Source organism: Corapipo altera, unplaced genomic scaffold, assembly GCF_003945725.1.
Source record: "Corapipo altera isolate COAL_440 unplaced genomic scaffold, ASM394572v1 101, whole genome shotgun sequence".
Classification (NCBI taxonomy): domain Eukaryota; kingdom Metazoa; phylum Chordata; class Aves; order Passeriformes; family Pipridae; genus Corapipo; species Corapipo altera.
The window spans coordinates 447,419-470,443 of record NW_020884984.1 but is presented as its reverse complement, the minus strand read 5'-3'; the positions used below and the strand labels follow the sequence as shown (position 1 = coordinate 470,443).

At 42.7% G+C, this 23,025-nt stretch overlaps 1 protein-coding gene across 11 annotated transcripts in view; it reads right to left on the bottom strand.

Moving 5' to 3' along the window:
- IQSEC1 (IQ motif and Sec7 domain 1) overlaps nt 1–23,025 on the bottom strand; it is a 332,802-nt gene that overhangs the window by 58,654 nt on the left and 251,123 nt on the right. The window contains exon 1 of one of the 11 annotated variants that reach the window (XM_027666013.1): nt 6,077–6,183. The exons of the other annotated variants lie outside the window; for them this stretch is intronic. Within the exon in view, the coding sequence (XP_027521814.1) occupies nt 6,077–6,147 (71 nt within the window). The 5' untranslated portion in view covers nt 6,148–6,183. Of the gene's footprint in view, nt 1–6,076; nt 6,184–23,025 lie in introns of those variants that run through there. 11 annotated transcript variants of the gene reach the window in all.

Below are 23,025 nucleotides of genomic sequence, written 5' to 3'. Positions count from 1 at the left end.
CAGGGACACACTGCAGCCCTGCCCCAAAACCAGGGACACACTGCACTGGCTCCTGCTGGTGCAGTTTGTCTTAGGTGGGGCTGCTCGGGAGGCTCAGCAACCACAAAAGAACAGGAGGTCTAAAATACAGAACTCAGATAATCCTTAGTATTTATGGGCTCTTTACCAAGACATAGTTCACAGATCTTTCTGCAGTGGAAAATGTTTTTTTAGGACAAGGGTAGAAGTGCAGCTCCCAAAAACAAGGGTCACCATTTTGTGAACTGAAAGTGAAATACAGGGCAAAGCCAGATTTTGAAAGTCTCAACCAAAGACAGTCAGAAATACTCTTGTGTAATATGCTGCACTGTGGTAGGAAAACCTGAAATACTTTTCTTCTAGGCTAACCTAATCAAAAACACCTTAATCATATTTTAATAACAAAAGAGGAATCAAAGTTTGCCACATGTCACCATTTGGGACAATTTCCAGGTAATCCTCTGTTCTCTCTCAATTCACAAGGCATTAATGACTGGTATTAATAGGAAACCATTAGCTGGAAAGGATCATTCTTCCAAATCTAGAAGCATTAAAATCAGCCCATTCTTGAAACTAGTTTCTATTAAATACTCCACACTACTGGTATTTTCTAAACAAGATTCACAGAGTAAAATATAAGAAAAGAATATCTGAAAAATAATGAACTGTCTGTCTTTTAAGAACCTAAGAGCAGCTGATAATATTATCTAACATTCAACACCCTGTGAAATGTTAACTTTGAAGCACAAGCATCACCCCAGACACCTCTAGAACGGAAATCCCACAGCTGTTCCACAGCATATTGCAATAATGCAAAATCAAGTAAGAAATAAAAATAAAGATAATTTTTATTGCCTATTAAGAATGCAGAGTGATTGAGAGAAAAACTATTATTAGACTGCAGCACAATCAGAAAGTCAGGGTTTTATAGAGGCCTAAGAACTGATAGAGCCCACGGAACTGCAGCTGGATCAGGAACACTGCTGTCCCTGTCATTTGAAGGATGACTTCCTCAGCACAACCCCCCAAGCAATGAGGGAAACCCTGGCTTTGGTATTATCTTTGAAGGCAGGAGGATTTCCAACTAAATCATTCATTCCTTCCCACAGATTTACCCCTGGAGTTCTGTGCAAGCACTGCCATGGCCTATCCCAACCTGAGCCACAAGAACTGAAAGGATCTCCCCTGGAATCATCACAGCTGTAGCTCCTCTCCAACGCTGAACCCAAGTGAAATCCAGCCCAGGGTACAGCTGGCTGAGCTCCAGTGCCCACAGCCACTGCTGGATTTCAGTCTCCGTGGGATCTGAGACTGAGTTTGATCCGTTCTGCCATAAAGGTGGAGAGTGAACATTAAATTAAAGACAAATTGTGAACTCTCCTGCAGTGCAGAGTCAGGACTGGCTGTAAATGTGCCCTGCAACAGAAAATCCATCAGGTTTGCATCCTTGTTTTCTTTACCCTGTGTAAAGATGGCTGCAAAGGTCATGTATGGATCAACAAACAGAAGGAAGTCAGTTTTCTTTCTCTCTATTCTTACCGAAACATTTAAACTCACGACACATCCATCCTTGTTAATGTGACGAATTTTAGGGGCGACTTAACAATGCAAGTGCCCCTCAAAACAAGCTTGGGATTCCTTTTTCCATTGCCCTGCCCTGTATTGTAGCCACCAATGTAAAACAAAGACAAATCATAACTGCTGCATTTTGTTTGTGCTTGCACAGCATAAGGCAACGGGGAATTGGGTCCTTTGTTTCTAAGCACAAGTTTAACTTGGATGACACTGAACTACTGAAAGAATCTGATTAACAGATATAATACATCAATTTCCTGTATTAAGGGCTATCAAAGCCATCATTCTAATTTTCTGCTTCTCTCACAGAGACAAAAGGGTTTGATTTTTTTTTATCATACCAAAGCTTGGCTTTTTTCCTTTATTTTTATTAAAGACATCTCTGCAATAATTTCATGAAAATGATTCTGGTCTTTTGTCTATTGTAAGGAAGCAAAAGGATTTATTTAACTAAATTTGCAGTCCCCTTCAATGTAATACTAGGGCTTTGTGCTACAGTGGATTAAAGCAGCATCTGTTCTTCTCTGGAAACCTGGAGTGGAATCACAGCAGTGCAGTGAAGTTGCCATCTCTGTCTGTACCCTAAGTAGAATTGTCCCTCCTCTAAATAAAATTCAAATGGATTCCTGAAGGACACAAGAAGGACTGTGCAAGTAAAATATTTTTGATTAATAAGTCTTGCTAAAAAAGCCCATGATCAGTAACTGTTTTTGCATAACAAAAATGTGTGACTTTAGCAAAATCTATGTTTACATAATTTTTGACATAAAATGACAATATACAGGATGCTAAAAGTGAACTTCCAAACACAGAGCCTGATCCTGCTCTTGTAACTACGCAGTCCTCCAAGGTAACAGAAATAAAGCAGCAAACTCAGGAATATGACTTTGGCTCATACTCTGTTTAAACACAAATGACACTGAAACAAAGCATGGTTAACAAAAACAGTGCACCAACACACCTTCTCCCCTAACTCATGATCCAGCTCTTTGTAATTCCAGCTGCTCTGTGGATCAGGCAATGCCTGAGTTAAGGGCACATCCTCATATATTTAATGTCACAAACAGAGCAATCAGGGCTCCATCTTGATTACAGTTTCTGAGGTCTCCTGCAGTTCTGTTATTAAATAAACATACAAAGAAATAATTGATTGACAGCTGGTGTGATTAAAATATGCCCGGCTCTGAAATTAATGATAAAATTACCATCGGGTCTGACAGAGAAAGAACGAAGGAAATGCTGAAAGAGCAAAAAAACTGCATCCTGAAAGTCCTTTATGAATTATCCGTGCAAATCCCTGCACTGAAAAGGTACAACAACCCAGCTTGTCTACATCCATGTCTCATACTGCTCAAAGGAACACAGTGGGGTTTCTTCTCCTCAGACTTTGGTCTGTTTTTTTACTTTTTTAAAAAAATACAATATTCAAAAATACAGTCCCTTGAACCCTCCTTTGCACCTGTCAGAATCACACAGAAACTGGGAGCCTCATGGGTTTACAACCAAGAGGGGGCATCAGTTGGGATGCTGAAATTTTGTGAAGGCCTAGTGGATAATTTCCGAGCCATCTTTATGGCATTAATATTTCCAGAATGCCCTGACAGCATTCTGGAAATGTAAACCCCATTTTACCCACTGAGAGTCACACAGCTGAGCCTACAAAGTTAAGGTAATGCACTGTCTTGAATTTCAATTGGAATAACATACAGTAGGGAAAAGAACACTTGGAAAGCAATACCTCACTCTTGTTTCCCTGTGTTCTGCTAGAGACCCCTGAAATCTGAGTGTCAGTGGTGTTAAACACCAAGAAACACAACTGAACCATGGGAGCTGTTAAACACCCACAGGTAACAGGGTGACACCCTGCATCACTACCAGAGCAGTGACTGCTTTCAGGCCAGATTTTATAACTCACAGCTGAGTCTTATCCATGTTCAGGGCAAGTACAATCTGAGGCATCACTCCAATAATCATCTAAGTGCTCTAATCAGCTACACCATTAGGAGACCTTCCTCTTCAGAAAGTCTGATCCTCCACTTGCCATTTTTATACTTCACAGAAAACATGATCAGCATAAAGATGAACTGTTGTTCTACAGCAGTTGTTCCACCCCAAGTCCTTGTTCCACCCCAAGTCCTTGCACCTACTCTCGAGACCCTCATGGGCACGAAACAATCTCAGCCTCCAAGTGCTGGCAGAGCATTTTCATGAAGACCCAACAATTGGAGGAATACTTTCTATATCCATACAAATAGAAACACAATTCTCTTGAAAGAATTTTCATTTTGCAAACATGAAGTGGTCACAGGGTGAGAAAAAAACCATGGAAGGCCACGAGGCTGTCTATCCCAGGAAATCACTTCCCAGTTCTCCAGAGGAGCACCCTGAGAACCACTGGGAAAGACACCTTCTCCGGCAGAGAAGGTCTGCTTGCCCTGCAAGAATCAGCAACCTTCCAATACAAGTCTGTAACAGGAACAACAAATCAGAGTTACTGTTCAACTTGGCATTTACCCTTTCCAGTGAAAAACTGAATCCCCGGGTTTTCTTACCTGAAAGTTGCCAATTATTTGATGAATCTGAACTGCAAATTGTTTATTAACTGCCCCAGTCTTCCTAAGGGGCAAAGAACTGAATGCTGTTCATACACTGAGCATGACTGGCACTGCTTAGCTCCAGATCTTGTATTACAGGTAGAGTATTTGATGATAAGGAATCATTTCAGATTAGTACAAATAGGAAAAAAAATTGGATGATGGCTGACTTCACACATGAAACCCCAACACTGAACCTCTATTTAACCAAAAGAAAAAAACACCGCTGACTCCCATAAACTACTCTCAATATCTGCAATTTAAGGAACTAGAACAGGACACCACAACAAAAGCAAATATGGTACAAAACCAGAAGGAAAATGGGTCATTTTACTCAGCACAGCTGAAGTTCCCCCAAAGCTCTAGATAGATGTAATGAATTCTGTGTTTATATGAAGGGTATCTGCCACAAGAATAGACATGGTTAAATACAACATCCAAACTAAGTACTCAGCAATTCCTCTTTTAGCACATCAGGCAGAATAATCAAGTTTAACTGAAAGGAAGTGCACAGCAATGTGTGAATGGAGGAAAAAAGTCTGAAACAATGATGAATAGCAGAATGTAACTGTGTAACAGGCAAATCTGTCACTACAGTAACAGTTATGAATTATGTTTTGTAGCAAGCCATGCAAAGGTAACATCACTTATGCAAACATTGCCAACTCCACACAGGAAACCTACACTAATCTTTTCCTTAAGGGTAAAAATGGGCTAAGGGATCATTAAATGTGTGACTAAACTGCACTATGAAACCCTTTTCTTTATCAAAAAACGTTTTTCCTTTCTTCTCTAGGAAAGAAACTGCTGCATTCATATGTAGTTACACTGAATCCAGTCACTTCCTCCTTTTATGTTTCTCCACACATGCCCACACCCAATTTAAGATGTTTTCTATCTTTAGTTTCAAGTTGAATATTCCTTTAAGAGTCAAACAGCTCAGCATTTCACTGAATTATTCGGCGGGATAAACTTTCACCATGCATTGGAGATAAATTTATTTTGCAAGTGCACTTGCCAGCATAACTATTTTAGTCTGTCATAAATCCACACACAGCACCACACCAGAAAAACTAGTTTGTGCATCGAGTTTTCAGGCGGCTCACGGAACAGAGTTCTGTGTTTCTGCACTTTTGACACACATTATTTTGGTAGTTAACAACATCATAACAACAGAGACTGTGTGTGTTAACACCACAAATCCCACTGCCTGTTTCTCTTGCGTCAGTTATTCAAGTATCAGTACTTTAAAGGCCTTTGAATTGAACTTTTTATTTTCTTTTCTTTTCCGGCTGAGGGCACGAGTGGCAAATGATGGTTTCCCCAGGCGGTCCCGCTGAGCGTAACTCGCCGTCCCATGAGAGCAGGCCAAGGGCAGGGCTCTGCTGTCCGGACCGCGGGAACAGCCTGTCCCGAGCTCTGCAGCACAGCTCCCACCAGGCTGACACCGGTCATGTGATTCCCTGCCCTGTCCCAAACTCGCCCGGACGCCGTGTTTACACCCCGGTGTGTGAGCGGCCCCGCACGCCGCTCAGCTCAGCCCTGCCCCGACAGCTCCCGAGGGACTCGCGGCTCTGCCTGACACCCCTCGGGCACCACAGCGGCCTCGGACACCGCGGATAAACCACCGCGACTGAAAACCCGCGGCCCTACGAACCCACACGGCGCTGCCGCCCGACCCCCGCCCCATCCAGGGCACAGGGGTGACCGCAGGGACAAGGGGGTGACCCCAGGGCAGGTGTGACCCCAGGGATAAAGGGGGTTCCCCCAGGGACAAAGTGGGCGCCCCCACTGCCAGCCCTCGGCGCTGCCCCCCAGCCCGTCCCGCCCGGCCGGCGCGGAGCCCTTTGTGTGCCGGCGGGGCCCCCCCGCCGCCCGGCAGCGCTCACCCACTGTCCAGCTCCAGCTCCAGCTCCAGCAGCGACTGGGTCCGCTCGGAGCTGCAGTGCAGGCACCACATGGCCGGTCCGATGCCGGAGAGCCGGGGCCCGGCACCGCCGCCCCTCCCGCCCCGCCCCGCTCCCGCACACGGGCACGGCGGGGACAGCGCACGCGTCGGGGGCGGGATTCCCGGGAAAAGCGCGGCTCCGAGGGCTTCCCCCCGGGGCAGCCGCGCCTGGGGGCCCCCACGACCAAGCAGCAACACCCTCTCTTAGGCTCCGTATGAACAATATCCTGTAATAACACCAGAGAGCCGCGCTGGCTGATCTCTGTGGTTTGGGGGAGCTCCGAAGTTTAGTGAGAAACTAAAGATGTTGCTGAAATCCGGTACAAGAGCGAGCGTAGTGAAAGGCCCAGCTGTGCCCTCGTGGTGTGTGTAAAACGTACCTCTTATTTAGAGTACATACCGTCATAAAAAGAATCTAAGCGACTTTGCCTAAACCCCGTTAAACTTCTGGCCCGAGCGTGCGTTTTGCATAGTTTCCTAAGGAGGTGTTAGGCATGGATTCCAATAAGCCCGGGTTTAATTAGCTTTCAGTGAAACTCAAATATGTTAAGGAAGGACACACCTACACAGACTGTTTTTAATGTCACTGCAAGTCTCTAACCAGAGACTATTTATACTGCAATGCCTGCTTTCAACATCTAGTGGTTATCCAGACAGTCTCTTCCCTTCAGAAGGTCTGAGATCGACAACAACCCCACTTTTTTCTGGTCCTGACTCAACACACTCTCGCATGAAGCTTCATCTCCAATTGTAAACAGAGACAAATCCAAAGCAGACACAAGCAGTTCCCAAAAGTCAACTGCTCTTCTGGAAACCAGTTTCCATTTAGGAACCAAGTGCAGACAATTTTAGCGTGGGCTGTGAAGGAGGAGACGTACTGGAAAGGGCAGCTGAGGAGCTCTGACCTCAAAAGCAGTCACAGAATTTTTTGAAGAATGTGCTTTTCTGAAGCCACTTCAAACACAGTCTTCCTTCGACAGATATGATCATGCTAGATCAGCAAATAACCAAGCAATGCTAACACAAATAACCAAGCAGTGCTAACACATCCCATTCCAAACACTGCGTGGATAATTGTTACATACAGCTTTCCCCCCCATCAATGTCAAGCATCCAGAATTCTCAATTTAGTTTTGCCATTCTGCTACAGAACTGTTAAATCGCTCCTTGCTTTAATAACTCTTTAAAGTAGAGTTTAAGCGCCAAAATCATCTACATATATGTAGATGTAGATATTCCCCCCTTGCATGTATTCCAACGGGGGGAATTAAACACAGAAAAGCAAATTCGTGCTGCACTACACAGACAACATTGTGGTTTCCGAGTCGAGGCAGATGCAATTACTTTTGGAGGGACTTTTTGTTTAAGTTTCAACATTCCAAAACCATCTTCGTTGAACCATGATCCACAGTGCATAACCCAGTTTTCCTCAGGTAACAATAACCATACTGCATAATCCATCCTCTCTCAGGTGCTCATTTATCATAGACCTTGACTTTTTAGGACAGCTTTCTGGTGGCACATGGATACATTTCTTTGCCATCCTGATGACATCTGTGCTGAACATACAGAGCTGATGTTTCAGGTTCTATAAGACAGAGCAGAAGAGGCTCTGCTAACAACACTGAGCCAACATGGGCTTCTATTCCACTTTATTTATCTGCACTTTGGGTAGACAACTTTGGCAGAACCAAGAGGAAGTATACACTCTGTTGTCCTCCCACTGCTATTCCGACATCTAACTCGCAATAAAGTTGCCACTAAGATATTGTAGAAATATGTAGCACAGGGAAAGGGGGTAGAAAACTAATTTTCCATGTCCTGGTATCCTTATTCCAGGCAATTTCTTGGAGCACAACTAACAGCCCAACACCAAGTTATCTCTGAGCCATTAAAATACAACAACTTGACTTAAGCAAAAATGAAGGAACTGGGAAATCTCTGTGCAAGAGGAAGTGAACACAGATTTCAAACCATGAACTTACACTCACCAGATCAGCCCAGAATTTTGAGGAAATAATTCTGAAGGAAGCAGTGGCTGACCTTGGGAAGAGCTGGTTGTGCCCACTCGCTGTAGTTGCTGCTTCATTCACTTTGGGCCGCTGTAGTTTTCAGTCAGGTACCCAGCACATGGCACTGCCAAACTTACAAAGGCTGCTCCAGCTTCGTTACCATTCTCATGTTTAACAATGTCTCAGCAGTGAATATATGCTTAGGCTGTTCGACCTTCTTTGATAAAGCTAACACTGTTTTATTTCTAATACAGAAACATAATTAAACCTTAGATTAAGCACAACACTGAATTTTTGGTTTATCTAGTGATTTACATAAATCACTGCTATTTAATGTGTTAATGGCTAAAACAAAGTTTATAAACCCCCAGAGTGCAACAAACTCAATTTGTAATTATGAGCACGCAGCAATTTGTACAACATGCCATCTAAATCTACAGTAATTATGACCCTGCTTAAAGGGTAATTCCCAACTTAATCACATTTAATACACCATTATTTCCAAGATGTAAAAGGCTGAAATGGGCATTTATCTTGCATTTTGCTTGAGTAAATGCAAAGGGTTACAAAGAGAAAAAAATAGAAGGAACTACCAGAGAGTAGTTTTCTTCCAGCAGAGTATAAATACAGCCACGCAGCATTGTACAATAAAATGCATTCACAGGTCAAAATACATGTTATTCCTCTCACAGTAGGACTTGGGGGGATATTAATCCAATTCATCCACTGAAAAGAATATGCTAACCCATATGGATCCTTCACCTCCTCCCTCTCATGGTGAATTCTCTGCTTCTCATGCTTACCTGTACACCTCACGTAAACCAAGTGTTCCTTAAAAAAGATCGAGATGTATCAGTTTCAAGGATGCACAGCACAATGCCCGTTCACCATATCCTCTTTTGGTGCACAGTGAGACTTATCAATGAACAGTAATTGATTCTCTGACTGTATAAAACATCATAATGTTCCCACATGACCTGGAATTACACAGGAATTCTCAAATATGCCAGGTAATTCTTCAAAAGCTGACACGCTGCTGTACTTATCCCAGTTTTGTGTCCCCCCTAAAGTGCATTTCTTATCTTCTCTCATACACATTTTTGCATTTCCTATGACTGTGTACTTGTTCATTTAATTTTTAAATGCCAATACACAAAAATCAGCATAAAACAATAGCTCCAACTTCAGTTTGGCTTTTAAACTGAACTTATAAAGCCTTTAAACAAACACATCTGGGAAAAGGCTTTATGTTGTTGGTTGCTATGGAGTAGGCAAAACAATGAATCTTTGTAGTCTTTTTGCTCTCCTAAGAACAGACCCAAAGCCTATTTAAGGCAAAGGAAATCTTCACTGACTTCAATGGTTTGGATACTCAAAGTGGTGCTTTGCAACTGTCTGTCTCAAAGCCCCCCAATCTTACAAAACATAAACCAGCATTACTGCTGTGAGAAGGATGGGAATAGTGAAGCACAAAGAGTATAAAGCAGAGCAGAGGGAAAAGAGAATAACTTCTCACAGTCACCTTGCAGATCAGTGGGAGAACTAAAAATAGAACAGATCTCTCTATGTGTTCTGCTTCTTTATCCCCTCCCATAAAACAAGATGCTTTGCTCTGGAGAGGGAGAAAAGATCCGTGTCTGTTGTTGGCCTCTCTAAAGAAACCTCACCTGTGAAAGGCTTTGCTCTGCAGTGAAGTCCCTCCTTACCCCTGGCTACAAGATTTGGATAAGAGCAATGATTTTGGAGCAATAAAGGAAATTCCACATAATACCAGGTTTTCAAAATGCTAAGATACACTGATTTATCCAGGGTGGGAGCATGCAAACCAGGCAACCCTGCAAACTACAGCAAGTTGCGAAGCACATGTACAAAATCTCAGCAACGACAGAAACAATTCCTAAAGAGGCTCAGCTTGCAGTCAAACCATTAGACCAGAGCCAGGATTCCTGATTCAAAACTCCCTGCTGTCACTACTCTGACCTGGTTTTGTCCCTCAGGGTCAGTAGTTGATCCTACAAATGCTCCCATGTGTGAGGAGCTATTGTAAAGTGTATCAGTGGTGTGCTGTAATGCTGCCTGGCTATTTACATCCCCAGGAACAGCACTGGGAAAAGTTACATTAGGCAGAGCTTTGCAGAACAGGATTTAGGTGTCTCTCTCAGAGAGCTCAGAAATGCTGGTCACGCTGCTCCTGAGCTGATGTGTTCATCCTCTGCTCCCCACAGTGCAGCTCACAGCGAGACACAGTTTTGCTTTTCCACAAAATTAATCAGTTGCCAGAAAACCACATTTCATTATAATACTATCAAGATATTTAAAATTTCTCTTGGTAGATCCACAGGCATGTGGAATATTTTTTTTCATGCAAATGTAACCTCCCTTTGAAGAGAATTTAGCAGAGGGCTTTCAGCAGTTGCTGATGTTGCCCTCACTGAGCCCAGCAGTGAAACGATACCTGAGGAGCAGATGCTGTGAGCCAGGTCAGTCAGCACTGAGCCGTGGGTCTTCAAGAGAAAACACCTTCTTCTCACAAATCCATGGACAGAAGGATAGTGGATGCTTGGAAATCCCCTAGAGGCAGTACAGAGGCTGACAAGAAGCCAGAGAGCCCCTTAGAAAGAAATTCATCTGTAAGCCCAGAAGGCCACTCTGTTCACCAGAAATCACAGATCGAGTGAGAGGGAAAGGAAAAGGGAAATCTCTAATCTGCATTCTCAGGGCAATAAAGGCAGGACTCTGGACCAGAAATACAACGTGACTGTAATTACAGCTCTGCTGATACCATTATACATATAAAAGTCTTTTGTCTCTTCAGAGTGAAATATGTACAAGACCAGAGGCGGGATTCCTGACTCCCAATTCCCTGCTGTCCTCCTTCATTTCAGAATTCCCTCCTGGCTCCCTCATTTTTCTCACTTGGAGTGCCACCTTCCTCAATGAATCCAGAGTTCCCACAGCTTAGGACACACCTAAAGCGTTTGCAACCCCAAGTCACTCACTGAGTTCCAGGGCTTCTCTGGCTGTGCATTTGGGGCCACTACTGAGAACAGGTGGTGGGCACCAAGCTCATGAGGGTCAAGACAGAGAAACTGAGGATGTAAGGAACATCTCCTGGTGCTCTAAAACAGCAGACCTCACAGAGGAGAAGCTGAAACCACGAGCTCCTCCTTCCAGCCTTACTTAGTCATAATAAAAGACCAAAAAAGCAGTTGTCACTGAATAAAATATATTTCAACAAAGCTGAACAGAAGACACACAGTGAGATGCCACAGGTAGTGCAGGGAGGTAATACACAGTATGTAATGCTTTTCAACACCCCATGTAAACCAACAAAACCCAAACCATCCCTTAAAAATATGCTACACCAGAAGGTCCCCCACAGCCTCCTCTTTTTTTCCTGCTTTCATTTCATGGCAGTAATAGTGTGCTGTCTGCAAAAAGCATTTCTTTGGGATTAATGGCAGCTGAGATTAACAATGCTTAGTTGTGCTTCATGTCATCAACATCTCAAAGCTCTCGATCCCCAAGAAAAGCACAGTTATGTTTACTTGGTATTTAATGTTTTGGGGTTTTTTTTCCCCTCTTTGCACAATTCATATATTTAGTAAGATGTCTGAGCTTCTGTGTGCACAGTGGGTTTTGTGCACACAGTAATGCCAAGTAGAAAAGCACATGATTGGTTTTAACATTTTTTAGTAATATTTTCTGATTCTGAAAAATACAGAATTGTGTTTCTTTGGAGAAATGCGTGAAAAGAATTACAAATTCCATAAAAACTGTCTGAAAGCTTGTGAAAGTAATTACTAGTCAGTCTTAAAGTAAATATCAGAATGTTGCTACTTTCTGTTCTGCACAGAACTGCCTTCCCCCAAGCACTTGTGACATCTGGCTCAGTATAATGCCCTATACTGAGAAATCACATGTGCAGTGCCTGCCATGGAGAAGTACATATTTTCCATGACTTGCCTTTCTGCAAGCAGCATTTGAAACCCAGGAATTTTTCTACTTGAAGCTCAGATTGCATTACAGTTGCTTATTTTGATAGCAACCACTAAGTTTAAACTGTTAGTAAAATGGCAAGCATCACTGAAATTTCCATATATAAATAATAATTAAAAAATTGACCAAAATCCAATTTTAAGGTAAAGAAATCACTTTTTCATTAACTGCACATTTAAACACATGGGTAAGAACAAGGTTGTAAGGAAGGTCTTATTATTTACCTAATAAAGTTAGACTTAAGGGTATTTAATGAAAATATTTTCATGGCTTCTGTCTTAGTGCATGACTGTGCAATGCAACAATTTTTAATTCAGTATTTATGAATTAAAGTATTTCTTTACATTCCCATACAATGGGAATGTATTTATTTCTATTCCCTTTTTGTCAAATCCACCAGCATGGAGACACACGGTGTGATTTGGATAAAAGACTTGATTCAAACGCAGAAACATTGACAGAGGTGACACTTCTTTTTGGCAGCTGCACCTCCTCAGGCTGATCCTGTGCCAGCACTAGTGCCCCATTCCACACAATTCATGAAGGCCTTCTGCTCACGGCTTGATGTGAGTGCAAAGGTGATCACCAAGGGAAAACAAACCAACAAACCCCCGTTCCCAGCAGTGATCACGATGCAAAAGGAGTTCACAGAATCATAGAATCATAGAATCAGCTGAGATCATCAAGCCCAACCCTTGATCCAACCCCGCTGTGGTTCCCAGCCCATGGCACTGATGCCACATCCAGTCTCTTTTTAAAAATCTCCAGGGACGGAGAATCTACCACTTCCCTGGGCAGCCCATTCCAATGGCTGAGCACCCTCTCTGCAAAGAAATTCTTTCTAATGTCCAACCTAAACCTCCCCTGGCACAGCTGAAGACCCAGCCCTCTTGTCTTGCTGATGGTTGCCTGGGAAAAGAGACCAACCCTCACCTGGCTCCCCCCTCCTGTCAGGGAGTTGCAGAGAGTGAGGAGGTCTCCCCTGAGCCTCCTCTTCTCCAGGCGCAACACCCCCAGCTCCCTCAGCCTCTCCTCATAGGACTCGTGCTTGAGTCCCTTCCCCAGCCTCATTGCTCTCCTCTGGACCTGCTCCAGCCCCTCAATGTCCTTCCTGAACTGAGGGCCCAGAACTGGACACAGTATTCAAGGAGTGGCCTCACCAGCACTGAGTACAGGGGAAGAATCACTTTCTTGGACTTGTTGGCCACACTGTTCCTGATCCAGGCCAGGATGCCACTGGCCTTCTTGGCCACCTGGGCACACTGCTGGCTCATGTTCAGCTTCCTGTTATGTACTAAGGTCACCCTACAGACACCTAACCCAGGGAACAGCTGCAACACCGACACACCACTGTGTGCTAACCAAGGCTGAGCCTCACTAATTCACTTAAGGCCACAAACCAGACTCAGGAACTATAAAAACTCCATCCTGCCTAAAATTACGCAACAAATATTGACTTTTTCCATGGTGATCTTTATAATGGTGTTTTGAGCCAGATGTAAACAAAAACAGGAGAGGAAGCAATACCAATGCACCTCGGAAAAACGCCCCACGCCGACACGGAATGAAGAGTGGGGGGAAAAAAAAAGGTGTGTTTTTGCTCCGCAGTTTCGTGCCTGGAGCCTGGAGGGCTGCACAGCATATTTCAGTGACCTCTCCATGGAATGTGAGGAACTCCCAGAAGAAAGGCTGGGCTGCCCAGGCTATTTTCACAGGGAGACAGGACACCTCTGCCTGCCCTCTGAGTGCAAACGTGCCCATCCTGCCTGGGCAGGGCAGAGCTGAGACAGGGCACTCCAGTCTGTGCCACTGTCCCACTGACAGTTCCAGATCACACACCTGAAAATGCAGTTACTGCACAAGTCTCTCTAAACCTGAAGAAACAGGCAAGATGTAAAAGGGCAGGATAACGTTACGTTACCTTTCTAGGCATTATTAAACCAGAGGGATGAAGTGATCAGAAAACACCAAATCTAAATGACAGTGTTGCCTTTTGCATGCAGTGCATCAGGGATTTGGAGGCAGGTTACTTATTACTACAGAGTGATAAATTCAAGCCTAAGGAGATTGAAATATTTGTGGTTTGTGGCCAGTTATGCTGAGCACACCAGCATAGAATGCAGAGATGGGGCTGTTGAGTACAGATGGCAGCACATCTTCACATCACCTTCTTCACAACACTCACCTACACAGGGATGGCAAGGGGGAAAAGGGCCAGGAGAACTCCTCTTTGAAATTCTTCCATGCAGAAAACTAATGTGCTGATATGTTAAATGAAAGAAGAAAAGCGTGTCCCCACTGTTAGATACGCAGAGAACACCCGGAGAGCAGCCCCTGTGACACAGACCTCCACCGAAAAGGCTTCTCTGAGATCTGCCTTAAACCTCTACAAGGCACCATTAGCAAAACAGCAACAGAGGAAACAATTTGCACATGACTGTGCACAGTACGTATTTGTTCAGAGATGAACAGGATATATTTTGTTTCCTTTGGGAAAGGCAGAACTCCCGAATTTTATGCTGTGTACAAAGGTTATATTTTGGCACAACTGCACACTGAATAAAGAGAGTGTGAAGACACCAAGGTGCTAAGTTTTTGTCTTTTAAAATTACTACTTACTGCAGTCCTTGTTTTGAATTGAGATAAAACAGAAAAACAAATTATGTTCCCCCCGTCCTCTTGCCAAGGGAAAACCAGAGGGGCTTCACTGAATGGCACACACTGCTGAGCACCGGGCAGGGCAGCCTGACACAGCCCAGCCTCCTTTGAGCAGCCCTCTGAAGGAAAATTTCCACACAACCAACCACCACCTGCCCCATGAGGTGAGTAGCAAGGCACCTATATCATAAACCACAGCATATTTTAATTCACTGCTTTCAAAAGGTAAAAATGGCAAAAGAAATCACATTTCTGTCACCCCAAACAAAAAGGTTAATTTGCAATAAACTACAGCACTGAAAGCACTTTTAGCTTTTGACTGACCTTTTGTCCTGTCTCAGAAACATTTAATAAATTAAGTCTCATCTAAATCTTAGACTAAATTAAGTCTCATCTAAATCTTAGATAATAAGAAAATTAAAATCCATTATGCTAATTAATTACATGGTACAGTTAAGGGTAGGTACCCTTTCAAATGCAAACAGTTAATTTGCAACTAGAACCACCCCAGGTATCTTAGGACAAGCTGGTAACCAGTTGGATATTAAGAATGGGAAGGAATTTGAAATGTGAATTCATTTGCTTTACCACCATAATATGTTCTTTTCCACCTCCTGTCTTAGGAGCCCATGCTACAAACTGCAGTATCTTGGCAAATAAAATTACCTTGAGGTGATAAAAGAATGCACTGTAAATGGGTGATCTTTGGCCCCCACGATAACATTCCTCAGTGAATCAGTTTATATCAGTGTTACTTATCTTCATCCACGTGCAGGAAACATACTCTGGACTCAAAGGGACTCCAATCTCTTTTCCTCCTCAGCCCAACACACACAGGACTGCAAGAGCACTGGCAATTTAATCGATTTGTATTCTTTATGTTATCTGACCAGAGAGGTTTCCTCCTTCTCTAGGGTAGAATTCATCCTCGTGTGCTCAGAGCTCTGCTTGTCGGGAAGCCAGAAAACTAAATTACAAGAACACTTTATTTTGTTGATGGGCTTGCCCAGGGCTGAGGGCAGAGCATGGCCAGTTCCTGGTATCAGCTCCCACCGAGTGGGTGGTGGGGAAGAGGGATGCAGTTCCAGGCAGTGTTATTCCATGGAAACCACACCAGAAAGCTCTGGGTCTGATGAGCCTGACAGGTACTGACAGTGGAGCTGAAGATGGAGTAGGCTATTTCATAGAGGGGGAGCCATCTAGAATCCTCAGAAGGTTCCTAGGATGAACAATATTTTATGGACTGCGGATCTGAACTCCTAAATCGAAGTTAAAGCCAGGCTTAAGGAGCAGAACTCACTATGGAAACCACAGCGGGTGAAACCAAAGAGGTGGCACAACCCAACACTTGGTCACCAAAGCTCTTCTCAGATACTGCAGATATTTTGTTCCTGAACAACCCCGAGGAAAAATCCTACTCTTAGTGGAAACCTGAGAGTGAGATGTGGCCTATGTGTAAAATAGCCCAACCCCTCCTGATTCTCCAGCAGTGTCTGAGAACATCCCCTAAATGTGAGGTACAGGGAGGAGGCCTCTGCAATCCATCCTCCAGTCCTGGAAAGGCACAGAGAATATTGAGATATTATAGATATAGTATCAAACCTCCCCATCATCTTCACCATGAGCAGACTATTGCTTTGGGCCCGAAGCCTATAACACAAAATTGAGGTTTGCAACCCCACTGCAAAGAAGAAAATAGGGTGGAACAAGCACTTACATGTTTAATTATCAACTAAATCCCCCGGTATTTAAGTCTAGGAAGAGAATTCTGACATCCTAGAGACAGAAGAAAAATAAAGGTAACTGTAGCTCAATAAGAAGCATTAGAAACCTTCTCCATTTCCTTGACTGGATCACCAGCTTGGATATTATGCCATCTTTCGTTTAAATTATGAACTGCAAAGTGATTGAAATGTGAAGTATCGCTCAATCAGTTTAAAACTGAACATCAAGAAATCCAGTCATACTTGATTTAATGTTATTTTTCTTCCTACCAAAATAAACCCCTAAATCAGAGAAATTAAGACTTTTTAATCCTGCGACTCTGCATCTGATACTCTGACGACTCAGTCCTCTAGTTTTTACAGCTAAATGATGATTTACAAAATGTACAAAAATAATTGCCCAAGCAGTTGAGTCTGTCCAAACCGTATCAGTAGCTTGCTCTGCAGTCATTCCAGAGGTTTTTCTCCCACATCACTCAGCAGTCTTTTGTTACCCACCACAAGGAATTTCTAACAAGTAACTTAAAACTGGCAGCAATGAAGCATCTATATTTACATGGTTCTCTTTCCACAAAGAATTTACCTGGGCTAGACATCAATGAAATAATTTCTTTTGCTTTGACCCTCTTATAAAGCAGCAGAGCCTGTCCTCATACTCTTCAGTTGATGATGTTTCCTTACATTTATTTTATATTAAATATCTACTTAGAGCATACTCCAGCTATTAAGGACTAAAGTATCGATAGCAGGAAGGTGTTGTGGGTTTGGGTTTTTTATTCATCAAATCAGCTTTCACCAATAGCAAAACACTCAAAGCATCCCTTTTTCTGCTGTCCCAAAACCTCCCCCATAAGCCAGAAGGAATGAAACAGTCCAACAGTCCAAGCAGGAGTTATTTCAAATGGATTCTTCTTGAAATTCACAGGAAACAAGTACATTTTGAACAATGTGGAAAGATCACCTGACAGGCACTACAAAACTCTTATTTATTCCCTCAAATGGAGACTGTGTGAGTGCCAATGGCACCTACAAGCCTTTTCCAAGACAGTTAAAGTTTGTGCCATCATCCTTCTGTGACAGAGAGCTGGGAGGGTGGGATTTTTTGGTTGGTTAAGTCTGAAGAAAGCTCTCGCTCTGTACTCAGTAGCACTGGGATTGTGGAGAGCAAGTTGTATTTTAGGACAGCTGAAAGGAAGAAGAACCATTAACACTGAAGAAAGGTGAAGCCTTCCACACTGTGACAGAATGATCAAGGCTGGCCTTCAGTGACAACTCACCTAAAACATAATCAAAGGAGCTGTGATAAAAACCTGCCCACAGACCTAGATCTACCCTCCTTGCAATGCAAACAAAGATATGTAAAGCAAAAAAAAAAAAAAAAAATCACATGTTTAAATAAAAAGCTCTGAATTCAAACCTCCCTAGCACAACAGAATTCCATGCAGAAACTGGAATTCAGTGCAAATGTTGCTTCTGTCTGGGTGTTCAGAAATAAGATTTCTCTTTCAGGTAATAATGATGGTACAACTTCCAACCCTGCTCACAGACTGGCCACAGAACTCATGTACTAATAGGAAAAACATCGGCCATTGTTTCTCCCAAATTTTCAACCATTATTTTACCGTGCAGTAAAATACACCAACCCCAGTTCCTTCTCTCCTCCTGTTCCTCCTCCACCCAAACACAAGTTGAACAGTCTGTCACAAATTACTGTCTCCTTTAAGTCAAAGATACACTCTTAAAAAGACATCTGGTGAAAATTCCTGCATATGCTGTACATGGCTTTACATAATTCCATGGTGGTCCTGCAGGGAATTGTAACGTCACATACACTCTCCAATTAATTCACTTCTAAAGATGAAGGATTAATTATTTTAAACCTGCTAAAGTCTAGACATTTCTATAAAGTTTTCCAAACAAAATAACTTCTTGTCTGTGCTGAATTTTATTATACCAAAATCACCACGTAAAAATCTCAGGGATTCATCCCTTACTCAGACTAATTCCAACTGCCTGCCAGATTTTCTCTGTCCAGAATAGAATTTTCCTGTGCAGTGAGAGGGCTCATTCCTCACACTTTAATTCTACATAAAGCAGATTCTACATATACAACTCCGAGCACGTGATACCAACACAGAGAGGGATGCAATAAGCTTTGGGGGAAAAAAAAATCAGGGAGTTTTATTTGGGAGAACTATTTGTGCCCTGCTGCTCTCAGAACATGCTGACTCACACCTACAGCTGCAGGTGACAGAACAGCATCTCCCTGAGGGGAGGCAACTCCCTCCCTGTCCATGAAGGAAGCAGAGAAGATCTGACTTCACGTGAAAGCAGAAGTGGCAGAATTTGGATGTAACTGCAGCTAACCAGGCCTTCTGGGGGTCTGGTAACCACAGCCTGTGCTCTGAGCAGCTCTGCTAGTGAGGAAGAGCTTGGCAAATTCCCAAAACGGGGAACAAACGCCTGGAGCAAGTCAGGCTGTGTGAGAGGAAGCATCCGGAAACACACTGAATGTTCGAAGTCTGTATCAATCAAAACATAATTTAATCAATTTACCAAAGCCATTAGAACGTTCCCCTCTGGGGCAAAGAAAAAGGCACAAAAAAGCATCTCCTCTTGCCTTGTTTCTGTGAAGTGTGGCCAGACACACTCCAGCCAGGAGGCCAGACCAAAATGAGCATGGTGCTCATTTCAAATGAGGTTTCCCTGACGGCTCCAGTAAGAGGTTTGAAGATGTAATTTTGTATTTTAAGTATACACTGGTGGCTGGTCATTAGCCACGTTTTGAAAGTTTTCTCTGCCCCATTCTCTTTTTGGAGCTCAGTGGGTTTGTCAGAACTCAGCCACCCAGACTCTCTCTGCCGTGCTGTCAATACAACAGTTACATAAACCTTCCTCATTGTATTTGTTGTGCTCAAAACCCAACTACTGCAGACAGTTTTGAAATAATGCTAATATTCCATGGGCTCAAACAACAGGCACATCAGCCCCAGGGAATCAGCTGCTACAGATCACACTGCCTGGCTCCAGTGTGGAGGAGTGAGGATGCAGATCTTCACCATTATTGCTTTATTTATGGCTAAAGCATAACATACATCAGGTATAAACCCCCAAATCTGTATGCAGCTCTTGGCAAATGGTCCTTAAAAGCTGTAAATCTAAAGCTCTGTAAGTAGAGCAATCTCAAAAATGAGAGAAAGTTTGCTGGGGGAAACAACCTCTTCCCTTAGTCTTATGATTCTACTTAAATAGTGTAAATGATATGGATTTTTCAATTAATTATATTAAAATAGATAATGCTTATGATTTCCAATAAAAGGCTCAATATAGATGTACATTTTTGGTTTGCAGTATGGAAAGGCTGCTGTATAAATAATCCAAGTGACCTTTCAGATTGAACCAAGTGACATAGTGTCATAATTCCTCAGGTAGGATAAAACCAGGACGTAGCTGACAGTAATCAGAATAACCTGGGAGGCTTGAGACAGGTGCTGGAACAAAGCCTACTGAAATAGCTTTGTATTTATACTCAGTATTTATACCCAGAGTATTCTTATATGAAAAATAAGAGATAAAACTCAACTACCTTTGCTTGAAGAAAGCAGAAACAATTTAGCTTTGAGAGGCATGTCTGGCTCTTCTGTTCATGTAAATGTGGCATTTCATATTAAAATGCTGCAGTGAAGTAGGCTAGTTATTATTTCACCTGACACTGCTAAAGAGCATTTAGGTCAGTCAGCACAAAGAGCCAGACCTTCCCTGGTGCCAGCTCTGAGCAGTGTCCTGCTGCTCTCGGATGAAGCTGTCATTTCCCCACAGGACAGAATTTAAGAGCAGGTGACATAATATGCATTTTACTTAAGCTGTGCTGTTTTATGAAAGTAAAAGTGTATCAATATTTACATTTTCACTAAATCTTTCAGATGCATCTTGCTAAAACTTACTCCTGCTGGCAAGAGAACACAGTACAATCACTCTCAGAATGATAAAACGAGGCTCCTTCTCGTTCAGAGACATATCTGCATTGAAATCATCCTCCTGCAGTGTGGGGAAACACATACAGCTTTGGGAAAAGCCTTCCCTGAACAAAAGGTTTAAGCATCTTTAGGGACTTTGCCTCATCCTAAGATGAAGAGAGTATTCTGGCTGCACAAATATACACACAGATAAACAAGACAGCGATTTTCAGGGCAGGAGACACCAAGAAGATTATTATTAGCAGGATTATTCATCTGTGTTTTCCCAGTATGGCTTGTTTCAGAGTTGCTCTTGATTTACAGATGGATAATGAAACAAGTGTGATCTTATTGGAGCAAAAGCATATGAAATGAAGGGAAAAACACTGGAAGATGAGACAAAACCACAGTAAACGTATTCAGTGATGTCGAACAATTCCAAAAACCTTTATAGTTCCATAGAAACTGCACTGGCTGCTATCAACCACCATCTGGGAATCCCAGCTGAGGAGACACAGAGCCACCATGTTATTTTGTTCATGTTTTTTCTAAGCCACAGAAAGAGTGCATTTCAGAAGGTTAGTAAACACATCACACTGTAATTACTTTGTTCCCTCTCTGCATAGTAAAAGCTCATATATTTTTTACTGCATGTTCCAACTCAGATTTTATACTCTTTATATTATGGCACCCTGTAAGAAAATATAAAATCTACATTAATGCCTTATGTGCAAGTATGTTTTGTAGTGGAATTTATAAATATTAACAAGATAAAATTTACAAGTACAAAAGACACCATTTGCAGCTGTAAATGTTTAATTCTGAGGGAACGAGAATAACATTTTCATCTTCATGAAAGTCATGAGCTATATTAAAAGAATACTTGTAAACAAAGTGTTCAAATAGCAGGACAAACCAGTTCTGATCAGAGGTGATTCAGAGACTTTTCTGTTACCCTTTCCAGTCTTAGTTCAATATATGACTTTAAGGTCTAAAACATCTACTTGGTATTGGTAGGAATCTGGAAAATGGAAGCCCAGATGATAATCTCAGTTTTATTAATCCAGCATACCCTTCCCTGGGTAATCAGTGTTACTGCCAATACCAAGAGCTGGGGTTTATATTTATAAAACCCTTTTCCTGAATAGACAATGAAAGTCTGTCAAGGTCCTCCCCCAATAACCCACTTGGATGAAGGGTCACAATACTCATCACCACAATACTCATCACACGAGCAATGGACCAACACCTCTGGAAATTAGTTTAAAGGTACAAATTAGGCTTTTGCCTTTAAAAAATTAAATAAAATGGCACAGTCACCTTAGCAACCAAGTTCAGAGCTTCTGGAAAAAAACCCAAAATCTGGATCCAGGATTGAGGGTGGGAATTTCAAGGGCACATTGGAAGAGCCTGGTTCTCATGGGACACCACAGGGCACTGGAAAACCAACCTCTGTTTGTACTCCTAAAAATATGTGCCTAATGCTGACAGCACAGGGCTTTGCTTTGGGAAGTCTCAGCCCCGGTGTTTCCATTTAGATGATTTTTTTAAAAAGTGAATAGTCACAATAGCTGAACTTTTGCAATTGCCAAAACAAAAATTATCATATTTACAACCTTTTCCCTCCAGAGACCCCCTGGCTGGAGTAGGGGATGAAACTAAAGCATTGCAGTGGCACTTGCATTTTCCCATCCCTGAACCAGGAACTGGAGCTCTCCTGTTCCTTCAAGGCCAATGAAGGGCAAACTCTCTTTTGGGGAGGGTGATCAGGAAATAACCTGACTAGATTAATTTCTCACTTCTAGGATCACCAAAGCGTTTGGAAAAAGAATGAGCAGAAAATGAGAACACTCCCAAGGATCAGATTTCTACACAGCTCATGACCTGGACAGCTCTTCCTCCTGCCCACAGTCACTGCCCCCACACTGAGGAATGTAGACATCCTATTTAATTTTATTTACATATGCAGCACCAGAGTTCCCAAATTTCACAGATATACAAGCAGATTAATACACAAAGAGGGCCACAAACATTCAGAATGAGCCATAATGCTTTTGTTGCTTTCACTTCTAAGATCCAACCCAAGATATTAACGGGAAAAAAGAATCATAAAAGGAATAAAGAGTCTGTCAGTTATGAACTTCCCGTCTGTACATCATGCCAACCAGAATTCTGCACTATCCTGCCATAGGAGGATGCACAGCGGTGTCAACATCCCAATGATGGCTTGGGAGAAACATCCCTTTGGTGATAGACAGGGGCAGATGAGGCAGGTTGTCAGGAGGTCACTCCAAGGCAACATTTTAAAAGATATACACAAAAAGGCTGCCATAAAGTACCAAACCCCTAAACTCCTTAGGAAGAACACTTGCAACACTACAGAGGGATAACTGAAGGACTTTGCAATCACCTGAAAAGGACTATTTATTTCTTCCTTCTGGACTGGCATGAGGTGTGGGGATGGTTTTATTCCCTCGTATCTGTCGCTGCCCATGGGAGTGAAGAACAGCACGGCACAAAGGACACTGCAGGACAGAGAGG